The 20,225-nt window shown below is 42.6% G+C and overlaps 1 protein-coding gene across 2 annotated transcripts in view; it reads right to left on the reverse strand.

Moving 5' to 3' along the window:
• The window catches only part of Bcas2 (breast carcinoma amplified sequence 2), a 26,829-nt gene that overhangs the window by 2,113 nt on the left and 4,491 nt on the right, over window positions 1-20,225 (reverse strand). The window contains exons 4-7 of one of the 2 annotated variants that reach the window (XM_005389000.2): window positions 19,761-19,922; window positions 18,188-18,238; window positions 16,858-16,938; window positions 13,822-14,610 (exon numbers count right to left, since the gene is read on the reverse strand). In XM_005389000.2, the coding sequence (XP_005389057.1) occupies window positions 14,484-14,610; window positions 16,858-16,938; window positions 18,188-18,238; window positions 19,761-19,922 (421 nt within the window). In that variant the 3' untranslated portion in view covers window positions 13,822-14,483. Of the gene's footprint in view, window positions 1-13,821; window positions 14,611-16,857; window positions 16,939-18,187; window positions 18,239-19,760; window positions 19,923-20,225 lie in introns of those variants that run through there. The other variant, XM_013516556.1, reaches the window with a different exon arrangement.

Consider the following 20,225-nt stretch of genomic DNA (forward strand, 5'->3'; position numbering starts at 1 on the left):
AAAAAAAAAAAAAAAAAAAAAAGAGAAAAAAGCCAGGCACAGAAAGAAGTATACTGCATGTTCTTAGTTATTTGTGGAAGCTAAAACTGTTGATCACATGGAAATAAAGAGTAGAGGTTTGGTGGTCACGAGGGGCGAGGAAGTGTGGGGGAGCAGGGTGACAGGGAGGTTAGATCATATGTACCAAACACAGTTCGAGTGGAGGAATTAATTCTAGTGTGCTACAGCACAGTGGGGTAGCTGTAGTCTACAGCAACTTATTATGAATTTCAAAATAACTGATGCTTCCTAAAACCTAGAAATGACAAATGTTTGAGGAGACAAAAACTCTAGTCAACCTGACTTGATCATACACATTGTGTACACATACTATCACACTAAGCCCCACAATATGTACAAATACTGTGCCAAGTTTTTAAAAAATACTCCAATATGTACTGTATCTTTGAAGAATATAAACCACTTTACCTTTATCTTGTCCATGTAATCAAACATTAACACAATATTATATAAATACACCACCCACAAGTGTCCCTAAAATAGCCTACTGCTGTTCTGGCTTGACATTTTCTCCTCACCTATAACTTCCCTCCGCTCCCTTCCTCCTCGGCTTCCTCCATACTGCCCCGGAAAGCCAGGCTACTGAGAGTTCAAGACACCCTAGCGCCGCTCCATCTCTGCTCAATTGCACTTGGCTGTTTAACGCCGTCTGTGGCTTGCAGGGGTCTTTGATCTTCTGCCGTTATTAGTATTCCGCCCAGGTAGCTCTGTCCCAAGCATGAACACTCGCTGTTTAACTTTCGTCCACTTCCAAGCACAGGCCGCTTGTGTGGAAAACCTTAGGAAGCTCAGGAAAAGCCAGGGAGCCAGGCCGCTCTGTGAGGAGCTGATCTGCTCAGGCGGTGAAGGTCTTGGCCTCGTGCAGTGGTTCTGTTTTTCTAAACCACCTGAAGCCAAGGCAGGAGCGGACACGCTGCCCTGCTCTGACACGGCTCCATTACAAGGCACTCGGTTCCAGTGCCCTGCCTCAGGGCGCCTGGGCGCCATTTTAGAAACCTTGCACCATCTTTGCCTGTTCGCGTTTCACAAAAACTTCTCTCCAGAGTACTTCAGAAACAAAATTTTTTCCAAAAAAAATCGTTATTTTTTTAACTGATCATAAAAACAAAAGTTACACATATTTGTGGGTTACTATGTGATATTTTGATACACAAATAAATTGTGTAATGTGTAAGTCAGGGTAAGCATCTTGATCTCCAAGATTTGTCATTTTTTTCTGGTGAAAACTTTCCAAGTCTTTTCTTTTTAGCTTTTGAAACACACACTTTCATTGTCTGCAGTTACCTCACTCTGCAGAGGCATATAAGACTCCTTACTCAAACTGTAACTTGGTGACATTGCTCAACCGTTGATCAAACTCACCCCTCTGATTTCAATTCTGATAACAGTCTGTGTAATTAGAAAAAGGTAATAATGTTTTGGTCAACTAAAAAGCAACAACAGCCGGGCATGGTGGCACATGCCTATCATCCCAGAACTCTTGGAGGCTGAGGCAGGAAGATCACAAGTTTGAGGCCAGCCTGGGCAACTTAGTGAGACCCTGTTTCAAAAAATAAAGTAGGCTGGGAATGTAGCTAAGCTGTGCAGTGCTTGCTTAGCAAGTCTGAGCCCTGAGTCCTGAGCTGGGGTGGGGGTGGGGTGTAGGTTGAGCCACAAGATTTTAATGGCTTGAAGACAGTTGCTCATAGGTCATACCAGCATTCTCAGCGGGGGGCTTCTCTGGCCTTCAGGTTCCCCCCTGAGGACACCTGGTTTTTGTGGAATTTGTTTTTTTAAAGCAGAGATACTATCAGGTCTTTCCAAAAGTTCTGGCCATTCCCTTGGGATTTTTAAAGTGCCCAGGCCCCTTTCAGCTGGGGAATCAAAGCTATATATGTCTGTCTGCTCATTTAGTACAACTGGCCATAATTGCAGCCCATTTCTAAGAGTTTTCTGTGAATTTGAGAAAGAAAGCCTGATACTCAGGCACACGATCCTTATTAAAAGCCAAAAGCTTTAAATGGACCTCAGGATTATCCTTTTTTTTTTTTTTTTTTTTTTGAGAATCTCACTAATTTGCCCAGCTTCTCCTCTAATTTGTGATCCTCCTGACTCATCCTCCCAAGTACCTGAGATTATAGCATGCCCCACCACACTTGCCTATTTGTGGCTTTCAAAAATTGCAGTTAAATAAACTGAGCATAGTGGCGCATGCCTGTAATCCCAGCACTTGGGAGGCTATGGCAAGAGAATCACTGTAAGTTTGAGGCCAACCTGGGTTACATTGTGAGTTCAAGGCCTGCCTAAACTGCATACTGAGACCCTGTCTCAAAAAACAAAATGAAACAAAACAAAGTGCCTGTGATAAATGTGATCATTATGTATACCTAAAAGATATCAATAAACTTAATTAAAACAAAAGAGAATTTTTTTTACCATTCTTTTTATTATTGGTACATTTTAAATATACCTAACGATAACACTCATCATAGGGAATTTGTACCTGTACATGTTATAGCTTGCTTTTTTTTTCCCATCTCATTCCCCTTTTTTCAACCTCTCTTCCCTTACTTATTTACAAAAGCTTTGTTTCCTTTTTTTTTTTTCCTTTTTTTTTTTTTTTTGTACTGGGACTCAAGCTCAGGACCTTGAGCTTGCCAGGCAGGTGCTTGTGCCACTGAGCTATATTCCCAGCCCAAGCTTTGTTTCCATTTTTCTCCTTCTATTCTTTTTTTTTTCTGAGTACTCTGAATACTTCATATAAAAACAAGTAACAGTTGGGTGTGGTGGACACACCTGTAATCCCAGCACTTGGGAGGCTGAGGCAGGAGGATCACCATGAGTTTGAGGCCAGCCTGGACTACATATCAAGTTCAATGTCAACTACAAAGGAAACTATGTCTCAAAAAAAAAAAAAAACAAAATTAAACTAAACCAAACCAAACAGCAAAAAGCATGTTTTGTGAAAGTAACAAAAGAGATGTGACTATGTTAAAAATGTGTATCTGTTTTTATGTGCAAATATCATGACACATATATATTCAGGCTATTTTGCAACTTCTTTTTCTTAACATTGCAATGTAATATTGTTATGACTAACCTACTGCTGCATAAGGCACAGTCCAAGCCTTGGTGACTCAAAATGACAGGTACTATCATAGTTTCTCTAGGTCAGAGTTTTGCTGGCTCTCTCACAAGCTGTTCCAATCACAACGCTCTCTACAGTCACCTCAGAGATGACTGGAAGCTCACTCGCATTGTCGGCAGTGTTTCCCCGAGACTGTTGGACTGAGGGGTGAAGTTTTGCTCTGGCTATTTGCTGGAGGGCACCCTTGGATCCCTGCTCTAAGAGTGGCCTCATAAGATTAATATTTTGGGAAGACTGACTTGGTAGCAACTTTGAGGACAAATTAGCAGGAAAAGAAAGGTTACGAGGAGAAGAGACAAGAAGCTATTTTTATCATTAAGAAAAAAGAAGATTCTGAGAAACCAAGACAGGAGGGTCTCAAGTTCAAGTCCAGCCTGAAAAATCTGGCGACTTAGCAAGATCATGTCTTAAAGTAAAAAGTTTAAAATGGGCAAGGGAGGACTGGGGAAATAGCTCAGTGCAAAGGCCCTGGATCAATCCCGAGTAAAGAGGTAAACAAAGAGGAAGACTTGAAGTCATGAGTGGTGGCAGAATACAGACACTGGCTTTAGTGCCGTATTTCCAAAGTAAATGAATGGGAGCAGTCAGAGACAAGCTGAACATCTGAGAATCTTGTAGAACACGGGGTGGAGCTGTCACTTGTAATACTGCCTGGCTAAAAATGCAGGTTTGTGAGTCACCCGCTTTACTGTTGGCAAATGAAGCCTATGGGAGTGGATGTTGAGATTAGCTGACCCAAGAAAGAGCCTTAAGGAAATGCAGCATTCAAGCAATAGCAGATGTGAAGTCTACTATAAAAATAAAAAGACAGGCAAAACAGGTAGGAAGACAATAAAATACAAAAGAGAAAGCAATAAATATCATAAAAGAGGTGTAGACAAACTAATGTGGGAGTTCAGAGGAGATTGCAACTTGATCTTTCAAGTCTCGGTTAACTCATCTGTAAAACTGTATCGAACTAAGTGACCTCTGAAGTCCATTTGTCTCCAGACTTCAAAGTCTACCATGTGCTTATTAACAGAGCAGATGCCACGGAAGGTACAAGGCATCCTGTGCTCCAGAGCAGCTGCCGATCCACCGGGAGCCTAGGAAACCCACGCACACACTCTGCAGGTGGAGCTCACTGATGGACTCTTGTGGTATAGCCTGTGGGTACAAGTCTACAGAAGGAAGAGAGTAATACGTGTTCAGAAGCTTCACCGAAGCAAATATAGAGGCTGATTCGATAGAAGGATCATGTGGACAGAAATAAAGGTCTGAATTTACTTACATGACTGAATTTGAAGACTATCTGAGAATTTATGGGAAGGTTTTAGGTAGGTAGGGATAGGCTTACTTTACCTACCAAGTCATACCTATCTTCTAAACCAGAGAATGGGCATGTTTGTTTATTTTTGCTTTGAGATAGGATCTCACTGAATTGTGCAGGCTGGCCTCAAAACTTGTAGTCCTCCTGTTCAGACTCCCTAGTAGCTGAGATTACAGACGTGTCACCACAGCTGGTGAAAATGGGCATACAGAGGCACATGTGAGCTTCTATAGATACGGTGTATGTAGTATGTTCATAATGATTTGTAATATTTAATATGGTTGTAATATATTTACAGTACAGGGTATAGCATTATGATTTCTGGTGCTGAGGATTGAACCCAGAGCTTCACAAATGCTAAGCATACTCTCTACCATGGAGCTCCACCCCAGACCCAAAATACAGACATTTTTATTATTATTATTTTTGAGATGCTGGAGATAAAATCCAGGGTTTTGCACATGCCAGGCAAGTGGATGACCACCGAGCTGTACCCCCAGCCATAGCTATTGTTAATGCACAAAATGCCTACTGTCACTACCCCTTCTCCCGTTGCCACTTTCATACTGTGGGGGCTGCCGGGAGGGGCTACCCAAAATGCTTGCCTGCAAGTCGGAAGCTCTCGTGCCTCCAGCTTCTGGGAAGGCAGAGAGCTGGGAGCTCTCCACTAAGCTCCTCTCTGGGACTCGCCTTCAGCTGAAGAGAACCACCCTGCCCGTCCTCCACCACTTGCCCAGGAGCAGCCCACATCCGGGGACTGGCTGATGGGGTTCAAAAGCCCAGCCTCCCACCCCAGTTCAGAAAAAAACAACGGTCATCCCAGCTCCAGGGCTACCTGTATGGATTGGCAAGGGCCTCTCTTGTGCGTGCTGCACAGCTGGACCACTCATCCTGCTTCCTTGGGGCTCCCACAGGGTCAGGCCCAAGAGTGCTCTGTAATGAGCCTCTGCATTCTGATGTCCGCCTCAGAATTTGTTCCCTGGGGAATTAAGCTGTGCTGCCCATGGTAATTATACCTGTCACTCAACTTTTCACCCATGTATTACAAATTTAACTGTAGAAAAAGTTCATGAGCTCTAGGTTTTGGTTTGAGCAATGTTCCTCAATAATTTTGACCTTTGTGCTTCAGGATACCAAGATCTGTTTTTGTTTGTTTTGCAGTATTGGAGACTGAACCCAGGACTGTGTCCATGGTAGGCAAGATCTCTGCACCTGAGCCTTACCTCTAGCAGGTCTACCTTTTGTAACACCCACAGTGACGATAAGGTCACGTACCCCTTTTGTTAGACACAGCAGTGCATTTGTGAAGAGTATGGTAGCAGCTGCAAACAGCTACATGTCCATAATGAGCACCAATCAAAAGGGAATGATGAGCCCGTGGTAACTGCACCTGAGCAGGATATACCCTTGGCCAATGGAGCGCACTGCTGGGGCCTTGTATAGTAATCACTTGGAGGCCACAGGTACGCCACACAGGCCACCGCTGGATTTTTTTTCTTTTTCAGTACTGGTGATTTGGGACTTTCATACTAAGTCACACTTCTGGCCTTTTTCTTTACTGTTCTCTTTCTTTCTCTGGTTTTTTTTTTTTTGGGACAGGGTCTCACTATGTAGTTCATGCTGGCTGTGAACTCTCTATGTAGCCCAGGCTGGCCTTGAACTTGTGGCAATCCTCCTGCCTCAGCCTACTGAGTGGAAGAATTACATACGCATGCCACTATGGCCCACTTGCTTGCCCTTCCTTCCTTCCTTCTACTCCCCCTCCTCTCCTCCTTCCTCACGCTCGCTCTTGCTCACTCTCACTCTGTCAACCAGGTCTTGCTAAATTGCCTAGGAAGGACTGAAACTTGTAGGAAACCAGATAATAAGGATCGAGGCCTAACTGACCTTCTTTGTGAGCACAAAGGAGACAAACAGCAAGCAGTGCTCCTCCGGCAACATGCAGGCGTGCCGGCACACTGCAAGATCCAGGCAAGAGTTAGCACAGCTGAGAGCGGGCTGTCCGCCCGGGCATACACTACAGAGAACAGGAGACAGATGATTCTTCTGCTGCGCTGTTTGCTCCTGTGTTTCAGTAAATAGAAGCGAGGTGGGCCAGATACTCAGGGCTCTCTGTCCACTAGAAGCAAGAGCCCCCGGCCCCTCTTTCAAAATTATCTGTGTCTTGTCTTTAATCTCCATTCGTCCCCAATCCCAGTCGGGGATAAGCTCATAGGCTGGTTCCTACAATCCACCTGCCTCAGCCTCCCAGATTGCCAGAGTCTTACTCTAGCGGCTACAAGGACCAAGCTGGGCTCAAACCTTTTTTTGGAAACAAGGTCTTACTATATAGTCCAGGCTGGCTTCAAACTCACACCAATCCTCCTGCCTCAGCCTCCTGAGTCCTGGGATTACAGGCATGCACCACCATGCCTGTTCTCAAACTTGTCATCCACCTGCCTTTGGCTCCCAGACTGCTGGGATTACAGGAGTGGCCTCCATGCCCAGTTGAAATTATCAAGTTTTTAACAGTGAAGTAGAGGGATTTATGTAGAATTCTTTATAATACTTATAAATTCTGCAAAGGGAAACATGGACTGAAAATGCTCGGTCTGCAATGACATATTGCCAAAGAATAAATTATATCCTGTGATGAAATTATGTATTCAGCAATAATGAATACTACAAGACCAAAGTAGTAATTATACCAATTAAAATTGATTAGTAGTAACATAAAAAGATATGCTCACTCTAGTCGCTGTTATACCACATGAAGCCTTTGATATATTAAGATATCTGATTCCTCTTTAAAATCCCTTTTTGTAATTGGATAACTTCAGTGAATTAAAGTATACCGGTAGTTTGTATAATTACTCATGATAAAATTTTATTTGGTTATGGTAAGTTTTCATTGTTTTATGTTACTATGGTTTCTAATTTTCTAATCTGTTTTTCCTGAGTTACTGAAATACTATCATTGGAATTTTAAAAAGTAGAACAAAGTAATCTAAAAGAGTTATAATAGCCAAAGTGAATCAATACCACTGTTGTTTACTTAAAAAAAAAAAAAAATCTAAGAATAAAGGCAGTGGTGTTGTTGCTACTAATTGTAAAGTAGAGATCTAGTCCGGTGTGGTGGCTCAAGACTGCAATTCCAGCCCTCTGTGAGGCGAAGGCAGGAGGATCACAAGTTCGAGCCCAGTTCGGACAATTCTGCAAGATCTTGTTTCAAGAAATAAATAGGGGTTGTCCTGGGTTTAAGCCGCAATACCTACTCCCACCCACCCCCCCCAAAAAAAACAAAGCAGAGCTCTGTTTCTTTGCAGATCTTGAAACTATGAACTTGACAGTTTAGTAGGGTAACTTGACATGGTAAAATGGGCCCCTTGTTATTTTTAGAAGAATGAAGTCATGTGAGATTAATGTAAATATTTAAAGAGGGGGAAAATGGAAGTATCTTCTAATAGTAAAATACCAGAATGAATTTAATTATCTCTATTTTCTCAAATCATGAAAAGAGCTGAGAGGTATACATTGTTGCCTGGGTAATTTATTTTTGTTTTCTTGGTGTTGGTGATTAAACCCAGGGCAATGTGCATGGTTAGCAAGTGCTCTAACGTTGAGCCCTACCCCTACCGCTCACAACCCTCTAACATGGGGGTGGTTTTCATGGTACAGGATAGGTATTCCACCTAGAGAGTGCGGAGGTACATCCTAGTCTTTTTGAGATAGGGTCTCACCAAAATTCCCAGGCTGGTTTAGAACTTGTGATGCTCCTGCTTCACCCTCCCTAGTATCTGGGATTAGAGGTGTGCACAGGGGTGTGTGTGTGTGTGTGTGTGTGTGTGTGTGTGTGTGTGTGTGTGTGTTTTACTATGCATTGAACCTAGGGGCCCTGTACCACTGAGCCACCTCCCTAGCCTTTCTAAAATTTTATAACAGGTCTAAGTTGCCTAGTGTGGCCTGGAATTTGCTCCTGCCTCAGCCTTCTGTGTAGCTGGGATCACAGGCATGTGCCATGTTTGACAGACAGAGACAGAGACAGAAATATCAGGAGAGATCAAGGAAAGAGATCATGGCGGGGGATGGGGGACACTAAAGCAACACTAAAATGAAGCTGAGTTTTACTGTCCTGAATTAGATGCGCCCCCTTAATGTCCCCACAGAAATTACAAGATCAAAAACTATTAGGATCACAGGCTGGGTGTGGTGGTACATGCTTGTAACCCCAGCTCTCAAGAGGCTAAGGAAGGTAGAGGCTGGCCTGGACTATAATGTGAGACCCTGTCTCAAGAAAACAACCAAAAAACACTTTAGGGTCTTCATGTTAGGGTAACTATGGTAATACTTCTATTATATTTAAAACAATTTTTTTCACATAATGAAGTACAGTGGGACATTTACAGTGACTTTCATTTTACTTCTAGGTTCTACAGAGTGAGATTATGCATTCACAGGAATACAATTTGGTTATAACAAAATGTTGACTCCCTTTAAAGCATTTCTATCTATAGCAAATTGTATGAAAATTAATATTACTAGTTACTTCTCTTTGTTCTTTTCAGCTAACTAGACATTCTTTGGTAATAAATTTTTTTATGGTAGTAGAATATCAGTTTTGGGAAAGTAAGTGTAACTGTGGGTAACTTAAAACATTGCTATAAGCCAAGTATGGTGGCATATACCTATAGTCCCAGCTACTCAGGAGGCTGAGGCAGAAGGATCACTTGAACATAGGAGTTTTAGGACAGCCTGGGCAACATGGTGAGACTTCATCTCTTAATAAAATACTTTCTCACACTCAGTGTAGTGGTGCATGCCAGAGATCCCAGCAATTTGGAGGCTGATACCGGAGGATCATGAGTTTGAGGCTAGCGAGGAATACACAGCAAGAACCTGTCTCAAAACAAAAAAGCTAAATAAATGGCTCTTACTATAAAATCTCATTTCAATGAATTTGAATTGCATTCAAACTTCACCAAAATGGAGATTTACTACTAGGTATAGACAATTTAATCATTAAAGTAAAATAAATACAAGCATATCATTCTCATCACTACTCATACAGTATTCTGCCTTTTTCTTGCTTATACCCTTTCTTCTGGTGGTGGGGGTAAGGCATCACTGTATAGGTATAAGATCCTGGTTGGTAAAATGTGGAAACTGAGCACATACCTACAAGTTGCATATACCTACATCAGCTCCTACCTCAGCACACAGCCTAATCATATTCCATTAAGTGGCTGCCTAGGAAACTAGGAAATCAGCTCCTAGCTGAGCACCCATGTGCATAGCTAAAACTTCTACTACTACAGAAGGAGATGATCGATATCAGAGGGACAAGCAGTCCCTGCTACAATTAGGCATTGAGAATGTAAGCTCTGGGTTTGGCCCTTACCTCTGAAAACATGTAAGAATATAACCACGTGAGATGAACATTATACACATAACCTTCACCTTGTATATTTTCTTAAAAGTTATTAGCTGGGCACGGTGGCACACACTCTAGTCCCAGCACTACAGGAGGCTGAGGTGAGAAGATTGCAAGTATGAGCCCAGCCTGGGTAACTTAGCAACTTTTCAAGACCTGTCTCAAAATTAAGAAATGACCTAGGGATGCAGCTCAGTGCAGAGACTCTGGGTTCAATCTCCATTACTGAAAGAAAAGAACGGAAATTTATTAGAAACTACAGATTGGCCCGGGGGTGTAGCTCAGTGATACAGTGCTCACCTAGCTAGCATGCATGAGGTGCTGGGTCTGATCCTAGCACTGCAAAAAAGAAAACAAAAACCCACACAAACCAAGGAAACCCCAAACAAAACAAATATTCCCCCAAACCACGTATTTTAACTTCCTATTAATAAAGTACTACTTAACCCATGTCTGTGAACTATTCATGATGACAAAGAGCTACTGACTTTTATATACTAAGTTATACCATAATCAATGTCTATTATATTTTCTGTAAAACAAACAAAGCACAGGGAACAGGCGGATAAACTACTTGTCACATGGGCTAGCTAAGTGCTGTCTCTGTTCGCTCTCTGTTGGGGATCAAACCTAGGCAAGCACTCTGTCACTGAGCTATGCCCCCAGGAAGAGCTCTCCCTTACCCAGGAAGGACCAGGGATAACAGACATGCAGACACATTATCTTCACCCGCTCAACTTCTCTCCTAGTAGAAGCACTGTTCCCACCTTACTCTGGAGAAACGGTACCCCAATCCAGTCTGCCAATTGCAGTGCTCTATCCCTAAGACCACAGGTAGACACCTGACTCAGGTCTGGCCAATCACAGCATCCCGAAGCCCTGGCTTTACCTCTGAACCTAAGGATGGAACATGGGATCCAGACTAGATCAATGAGAACAATTCTCTAATTATATATATGATATCCTTGCCTTCCTCTAAGATCACTGGGCTGATTTAAGTCTGGAATTGCCTGTGACTTTGACTTGTATTGTGTAGAGGAAGCCTATAGGTGGGAGGGAACAATAAATCCAGAAAAGGATAAAGAAAAGGGAGATAGAAAACGAGGTAACATTAAACCCCTGAATCTAGTTTACTCTTAACTAGTTTTACCTCTGCTCTCACCAGTTAAATGAACCAATGAATCTCCTGTCATTGCATAAGGTAGTTGTAGTTAGCTTTCTATCACTATAAGTAAGTTTGCATATGCAGCTATACATCCTAAGGATGGAGAAAGCAAAGAGGATCCAAAGTAGTAAGTGCTGGTCCTGTGAGTAGAAAGCAGGGTGAAGCAGATGCATAAGCTTCCATTCACAACTAGGTTTACACAATGTTCCATTAGCTCATCTTACTTTTTCTTTCAGTGCTGGGTATGGAACCCAGGGCCTCAAGTGTGCTAGGCAAGTAAGGCTATCCCTCCCATCTTATTTATTTTTGATTCCATGGTATCTAACAAATTTGTACTGGAATTAAATAAAATACAGGGTTTCTATCTGCAAATATATATTCTGTCATCAAATAAAAACAGTACCTTCTGAGATGAGTATGATGGCACATGCATGTTATCTCAGCACTCTGGCAGGCGGAGGCAGGAGGATCAAAAGTTTGAGCCTAGCCAGGACTCAGCAAGACTGCCTCAAGATAAAAAACAAAAAAGGGGGTGTAGCTCAGTGTGATGGCCTTGGGTTCACTCCTCAATACTGCGAACAAAAAAGTGCCTTCTGATAGATAGTGGCTATCTTCTAGTAGTCAGTTCATGAATAATTTTCTTTTTGCCTGCGTTTTCTGAGTTGCCCCTAACAAATGCAGATTTTGTACTGTTTTAATTAAACATCATGACTTACAAGTTATTGCATTAGTTTTCTGTTGGTGCTGTAGCAAAGTATCACAAATGAAGAAGCTTAATGCAAAAAAATGTACTGCTTTATAGTCCTGAAGTCACAAGCCTGCAAAGCTTTCTTGTAGGGAAGAACACTCCAGATTTGTTTTCTTATTTTTTTTCCAGTTTCTAGAAGTCACTGCACTCCTTGGTTCACAGCGCTCATTTACAAAGGAAGCACACTAGCACTGCCCTCCCTCTGACCTTCCACCTCCCTTTCATAAAGATGCTGGCCATTATATGGGGCCCAACCAGATAATCCAGGGTAATCTCCCTTCTACAGAGCACTCACTCATTTATTTATTTTTGGTACCAGGAATCGAACTTGGGACCTTGCGCTTGCCAAGCAAGTGCTTGTGCTGCTGCACTATATCCCCAGCCTCCAGGAACATTCATTTAATAGCATCTATAAACTCCTTTTGGCCATGGAAAAAGTAACCCACTCACAGGTTCTAAGTATCCAGCCACCTTTAAGGGCTGTTACTCAGCCTACCATATCTACATTAAAATGAATGTGACACATAATTATTATAAAAACTGTGAAGCAAGCATAGCTTAGCTACACAGAAAAGACATTTTTTCTGGGTGGATGAAGGTCGGGGGCAACAAGCTGAACAAAGAGATCATAGTCTGTCCTCAAGTCCCCTGACAGCTACAGAGCCTACTTTGGGGAAGTTAGGGAGCAAAGCTATGACTGCATGCTGGGAATTGAGGGCCTTAGCACTGGTCAGGTTTCTGGCAAGGCTGGAATGTCAGCTAAATATTGCATATCTGGCAGGAATTAAGGTCAGAGACCAACTCCTGTGAGTTTCCTACTAAAAGCTCTCCAAGAACAGGCCATAGCACACTCCAGATCATGGGGCTATCTCAAGCCATTAGAGCAAACCAAGCATAGATCAGAGCGCACGGGCCAGGCTCTCTGGGCACTGTTAATCAGTGTGAAGATGGTGCAGCGGCAGTGGTCATCTTCGAGGGCAGCCCTCATGAGTCACACTGCTCCGGTCTGAACTGGTTGCCTTCCATGGAGTACACACAGTGATACAATCCTGAGGTTCTCTTTCACTGATCTGCATGGAAAAACTATTACTTCCCCTTGAACCCATCCTGCAGCAGTTCCTCTGAGACAATACTCAGGAAGGTAATGATTTTGAGATCTCACATGGCTGAACATACCTTTATTCTACCCTCACATTCAACTGATGACTTGACTATGTAGTCCCAGGTTGGAAACAAATTTTCTTAAGAATTCTGATGGACCTCTCCATTGTCTTCATTCTAGCTTTTGGAGTTGCTGTTGAGAAGCCCAAGGATACTGATTTGGGATCCTTTACGGGAAAGGCCCCCCACTTTCTGGAAGCTTGCATGTGGGTATCTGCTCTGCTCTGCACCACAGGACTTTAGGACTAAATCATTAGAAAGAGAGGAGGAAGGGTATTAAAACAACAACAATGGATGCCTGGAGCATAAAGGAGAAAAGAAAGGGGAACGCGTGGAAGAAAAAGGGAAAGCACTTCCATCCAATGTTACATAAATCTGCCGGGTCCACTGTCAAACATAATGTACTGCAGTTATTTACAAATACAAGAGGTCATGTTTTGATCAATGGGACAAACTTACAACTATGTTCAGTCTAAACAATCAGAACTATCTGGCTTACTAATTTGTCATTTACCAGAGCTGCTTTCTATGGAAAGCCTGAACCTAACACACCAAACTCACCTACACCCAGGGAATAAGCAAACTTTGCAAAGTCACTACATTTTACTAGAGGTCCCAGGCAATCCAACAGAGTGAAGAGGACTTTGAAGGAATCTCACTGGAGAACCAGGGCTTGGCAAAAGGCAGAGATTTCTGAAGTCCAATCTCCAGAGTCAGGGAAGAGCTGGAGGAGATATGCCTTGGGCTGAGCAGAGGAAGCCGCAAACTGGACTGGACAGTAGTGGAAAGAATCCTCCCATGGAGCAGGAACACAAATGAACAAAAAGTAAATAAGCCAGCATGGTGGAACACACCTTTAATCCCAGCTACTCAGGAAGCTGAGGTAGCACAACTGTCAGCTCCAGCCTCGCCTGGCAAGTGAGGAAGATCCTGTATCTAAACTAAAACAAATACCAAAAACAATAATGATTGCACAGGATACACAATTCCTTCCAAAAGGGAAGACCTGGAGTACACGAAGGACTGAAGCAAACAAGACTTAAATTCATCAGGGCAAACAATTTTTATAGCCGCACATCCAGCACCTGAGCAACCTGGTGGTGTGATGCAAGCTCTAAAGGGTGTGGGCAGCTCCAACCCTAGGCCTCGCTGGCTGTGGCCAACATATCCACTCAGCTACCAAATATGGTCCAGTAGCTCAAAATTAACTCTCTATATAATGTATGTATTAATTCTGTAACACAATATTATTCCAAAGTCATACTTATTTTGACAGCCTGATGGTTTTTTATAGCTATAAAAATATCACCAAGTTGATAATCTTTATTTCACAAAGATACACAGATACAGTTAATGTAAGAATCTATACATTATGATTTCTAAACATTTACCCACTAATGGTCTGTGAGAGGCTGCTGTCCTTCGTGGTTCAGGGAAAGTTTAGATGGCCGGTGTTTGTAAGAGCCCAACTTTTCCTCCTTTCTACCCAGCAAGTTCGTCTTTTCAGAAGTCCTGCCGGATGTTTTCTTTGTTTGCCTCTCCCTGTTGCTGCTTAATTTGGTAGATTTCATTTTCTAGCTGCACAATAGTCCGTTCAATCTCGTAATTCTTACTGACCAGGGATACCCAACTACAAAAGGAAGGAAAAAATTAATCAATGTAAAATTTCTCTTATAAGATTTTATTTTAAATGTATATATGGCTTTACTCAATGCCATAATAGCTTTAACTTTCCATTTTTAAATCTCAGGCACATCCAGGGATGGTGGTGCACGCCTGTAACCCCACAACTCAGTCGGCTAAGGCAGGAGGAGTGCTACCAGTTTGAGGCCACTATGGGCTACACAGTGCATTCAAGGCCAACCTGCACTACAAAGCAAGACCCTGCCTCAAAAAACCAAACAAACAAAACATTCAAACAAAAAACCTTAGGCACAACTATGGGAAAGTAGGTGAAGGGTACAGGATCTCTCTATTATTATTATTATTTTTTGGTACTGAGAATTGAACTCAGGACCTTGCACTTGCCAGGCAGGTACTGTGCTACTGAGCTATATCCCTGGCCCCATCTCTGTATTATTTCTGATAACTGCCTGTGAATCTACAGTTGTCTCCAAATAAGAAGTTTAATTAAAAATAAGTAGAAACATCAGAAGAGGGAATCTCTAAGACAGAAGAGACAGGAAAGGGAGTATTAAGAGAAGAGAAAAAACAAGGCCAAGGACATAGTTACAAAAAAACGGGGAAGAATCTCAAGACAGACTAAAAAGTAAACAATTCTCAGTGTGAAGAAAGACGTGAAATGATGCCTAAGAGATGAACAACACAGGGAAAGGGAGCGGAGAGGAGGCATGCACAGAATGATGGGTGATGAAGGAAGGGAAGGAAAAGTAGCAGACAGAAGAGAAATGACACAAAATGTCACTATCACATACTTAGGCCTTTGCGTTGATCATGTACATACAGAAGATTTAAACAGTAAAATGTGTAAACAAAGGGGAAAAACCTAAGTCATAAGTTATCAAATAAAACATGGAATTTCTGTTCCTACAAAAAAGGATGAATCTCTTTCCTTTTAAAAATAGGGCTGGCAATGGGTGCAGTGGTGCATGCCTGTAATCCCAGCTAACCAGGAGGCTGAGCCAAGAGGGCTACAGGTTCCTGGCCATTCTGAGGCAACTCAGTGAGAACCTGTCTCAAAATCAGAAATAAAAGGTCTGATGATGTAGCTCAGTGGCAAAGTGCTTGCCTAGCATGCACGCTTGAGGCCCTTGGTTTAACTCCCAGTACCACCACAAGAAGTAGAAAAAGAAAGCAAACAAGAGGGCTGGGGATCTAGCTCAGCATCTGCTTACCTTGTGTGAGGCGCTGGTTCAATTCCTACTAACGACAATAAAAAACCCAACCCAACCCAAACCAAACCAAACCAAACCAAAACCAAAAAGCCTGGGCTCCTACTAAGAGCTACAAAGCTTGACTAAAAAGAGGGGTGCCCTGAGACCAAGATCACTTAGCAGTGGTTCAATTCTTTTTTCTTTTCCTTTTTTTGCGACAGAATTTTGCTATGAGTCGGGCATGGTGGTGCACACCTGTAATCCCAGCACTCAGGAGGCTGAAGCAGAAGGATCACTGTGAGTTCAAGGCCAGCCTGAACCACATGGCAAGACCCTGTCTCAAAAACAAAACAAAACAAAACAAAACAAAACAAAACTCAGAATTTTGCTATGTATTTCAGATTGGCTTTGAATTCAATATAGCCAAGGCTGGCCCAAATTCAAGGCAACCCTCTTGCCTCAGCCACCCAAGGGATGGGAGCACAGATGTGTACCACCACTCCCAGCTTCAATTCAGTTTTTTTTTTGGTTTTTTTCTCCGGTACCGGGAACCGAACTCACTACCTTGCACTTGCCAGGCAGGCGCTTTTGCCGCTGAGCTAAATCCCCAGCCCCTTCCCAGCTTCAATTCTTATTTGTAACTCTCTAATTGCTTTCTATATCTACCTTTCAGAAAGAGGCAGATTCAGAAGACAGCAGTTTAAAGTCAGGCTTGGTGATGAAAGACTACAATCCTGGAAGGCTGTACTTCCAGTACTCTGGAAGGCTGAGGCAGGAGGGTCACAAGCCCGAACACATCCTGGGCAACTCTGCTACTCAGTGAGATCCTCTCTCAAAAGGGGGTGAGGGGGGTGGCACTGGGAATGTAGCTCAGTGTGAAGGCCCTGGGTTCATTTCTCAGTAACTCAAGAGAAAAAAATAAAAAGAAAAGAAAGCAGTTCTTTGACACCTGTGGCATCCCATTTGAATACTGTTTGAATTTTATCAAATTCTGATTTTCTAGTAGGATAAGCAGTTTAAAATATGATAGAATTTATACTCACTTTGACTCCATTTCTCTCAGTTTAGATCCAGCTGTGAGTTGCATGTTCTTCCGCTGCCAGTTTAAATCCTGAATATGTTTCCTATAAAAAGATGTTTATACAACCCAGCTACATTTTAACACAAGACTAAAATCAACAAAAAAAATAATAACCAATACCAGTAGTACCTTTAACCTCCTTAGAACAGCTATATACACAATTAGAGACTAATTATAGCAATTAACTTTCTTCTAATTATTTTTTCAATTACAAATTTCAGAAAATGTGCTCGTTGTGAAAAACAAAAAAACACTCAACCTGGGCACAGTGCTGCACACCTGTAATCCTCGCTAATCAGGAGGCTGAGAGAGGAGGACTGCGAATTCAGGGACAGTCTGGGCAACTTAGTGAGATCCTGTCTCAAGATGAAATTTCGAAAAGGGAGGATATGACTCAGTGGAAGAGTGCTTGCCTAACATGCACGAGGCCCTGGGTTCATTCCCCAGTGCAACCAAACAAAACAATTTAGAAAACTCACATCCAAACATGCACGTAGATGACAAATCAAAACTTTCTCTTCTCACACACTTCTCCTTCCTGCTAAATGATGTTGTTTCTGGAGGGCATTATGCTTTGAACGTGGCTCTTCCCCTCCAAAACTCATGTGGGAGTTTAATCCCCACTGTGAGGTATTAGGAGGGTGAAAAATTATTCCAACTATACCAGACACGGGTGGGCATTTCAGAAGGGATTAGGTTTAGACAAGGTCAATTACTGGTGGTTTCTAATCACAAAGGAAGACCAAGGGCTGGGGATATAGCTCAGCAGCACAGCACCTGCCTGGCAAGTGTGAGGTCATGAGTTCGATTCCCAGTACCAAAAAAAAAAAAAAAGGTCAAGAAAGACCAGAACACACATGTGCAGATGTGCAGCTCCCTGACTCTTGCCATGTGCGGCCCTGCACCACGCTGGAACTAGACGTTGTCACCAGACGCAGCCCCTCAACCTGGGAGCTCCAGATCTACTGGCCAAAATACACCTCTTTTCTGTAACACTCAGCTGGGCTGTGGTATTATCTTACGAGCAAAACAAAATGAAGTAAGACAAGTGGGCGTCCTCCCAGATCTGTTCCCATATGCATGCGTATGCAGACACTGGTTTTTCTATATAAATCAGGTTATACGTACACGTTATTCTGCAATGTCCCCCCACCCCTCTCTTAAAAGTGAGTTTTCCATGTCTGCAGAATGCAAGTTGTAAATGCCTGCTATTTTTCCTGTATTCTGACAGGGCAAATTCAGTGCCAGGTGTTCTAAAATAGGTAAAAAACAAAAAAAACAAAACAGTTTACCTTAACTTCTGAAGCTCTTTCTGTGCATGTTCAATCATGTGTACCAGATTTCTAAACAAGGAAAAGAGGAAAATCAGATTAATATACATTAAAACCCAGTAACATCAACTAAATGTTAACTACCGAGTTCATACAAAGTCAAGTTTTTTTGCTGAAAATAGTAAATGTTGAGCTCTTTGTGCCAATTATGTTAGGTATTCTATGACTTTTTGTTTGTTTTTTGGAGACAAGGTCTTGCTGTGTAGTTCAGGCTGGCCTCAAACGCACAGTGATCCTCTTGCCTCAGCCTCCCCAGTGCTGGGATTACAGGCGTGTGCCACTATGCTTCCCCACCAGCTTGTCTTGACTTCTTTTAATTCAGAAGATGGAAAATACCTGATGTGAGTATGCCCTTCCAGCCCTCAGCCCCTCTGCCCTTCTGTAGCTTCAACAATCACTTTAAGTTGAGACTACCACTTTTAGTGCTCTATTCCTGGCCTCTGACCATTAGGATTCCTGGCCCTTAGCAGTAAGGATTTAAAACATAAAAAGAAACTTTCCTTTCCTCTAAACTGACTTTCCCTGAAGGCTTAGCTTATTGCCTTCTCTGTTCCATCCTCCTGCTTCAATTCACTCGGATAAAATATAGTACGGCGCTTCCAGAGAAGCACCCCCGGGGCTTGGAGAAGTACACCGAAGATGTTCTGCAGTCAGGCACTATGTGACGTGCACGGCAGTTCAGTTACTGGGACAACAGAGTACTGCAGGCAGAATTTCAATCGGGAAAGACAAGAAAGCAAACTGGAAAGCAAAGCTCTCCTCAGCCTAATGGTCTCCCCCCACCCCCCTGCATTTATGTCCTCCACCCTTGGAATGCCCTCCTCCAAACATCCAATCCTCACCCTTCACCCCGGTTCGTGAAACATAATTTTCTTCATTATTTGTTTCTTACATCTCTTAATCATCCTGATTCTATTCTTCCTTCCTTCCTCTTAGAATACATTACAAAAATAAACTTGTTTAGCTTATAATTTCCCAATTCTGGATGTTGCTCACTGAATCATTATATAACCATACAGATTTAAAACATAATTTTGAAGATTTGAAAAAAACGACACCTACCACTTTGTGCTCTTATTTTATATTGTTGTTACATAAAACAGTCAAGAGAGTGGTGTTGGCGCACACCTATAATTCCAACATCGGGAGGCTGAGGCAGAAGGCCCACTGCAAGTTTGAGGGCAGGCTAGGATACACAGTGAGTTCAAGGCAGCCTGAACTACATAGCGAGACTCTGTCTAGACAATAACAAAAACAACAAAACAAAACAAAAACCAAAATGCTCATTTTCTTACAATATTATCCCAGAGTTAATACTGCCGTTAGGGCAGGTCCCCTTAGCACTCTTGAACTTTGCAGTAGGTCTGTAAGCAGTGGCTGTTCATCTGACTACAGCGCTCAGACATGATCCTCAATCAAATCTAGCAATATTATTTTTATGCCATTTCCAATACTGTGCCTACTATAATTTTAAAAAATAAACCCTTGGTTGGGACAGAAGGGAGAGAAGGAGAAAGGGAATGAGGCTTCTTACTCGTTATATACTTTCCAGGCATTACATCCATGCTGTGACATGAGTTCCAGATTCTCAATTCGAACTGCTTGATGCTCTAACTGGGCCATAGAATTGTTTACACATTCTTGCCATGCAGTAATGTCATTCTTCTGGCCTGAGGAAGGGGCCGGAAGCTCATATCTGAAATTACACAAAAGAAAATTAAACCACATACCCTGCCACACTGTCATCATTCCTATCAACAGAATAGGCCATGGGTCTCTACATCTTTAAAAAACAACAATCGCCTGGCATGGTGGCACACAACTGTAATCCTAGCATTCAGGAGGCTGAGGCAGGAGGATTCCTGAGAGTTCAAGGCTGGTCTGGGCTACATAGCAAGACCCTGTCTCAAAAACCAAAAGAAAGGGAGCTGCGGGTGGGGAGCGCCAGCCTTCTGGCTGGCTAGCTTCCTGCCTGCTGGCTCCCGGAGGGTGGGCCCCC

The sequence above is a fragment of the Chinchilla lanigera genome, unplaced genomic scaffold, assembly GCF_000276665.1.
Source record: "Chinchilla lanigera isolate Chin_1 unplaced genomic scaffold, ChiLan1.0 scaffold00034, whole genome shotgun sequence".
NCBI classification, from domain to species: domain Eukaryota; kingdom Metazoa; phylum Chordata; class Mammalia; order Rodentia; family Chinchillidae; genus Chinchilla; species Chinchilla lanigera.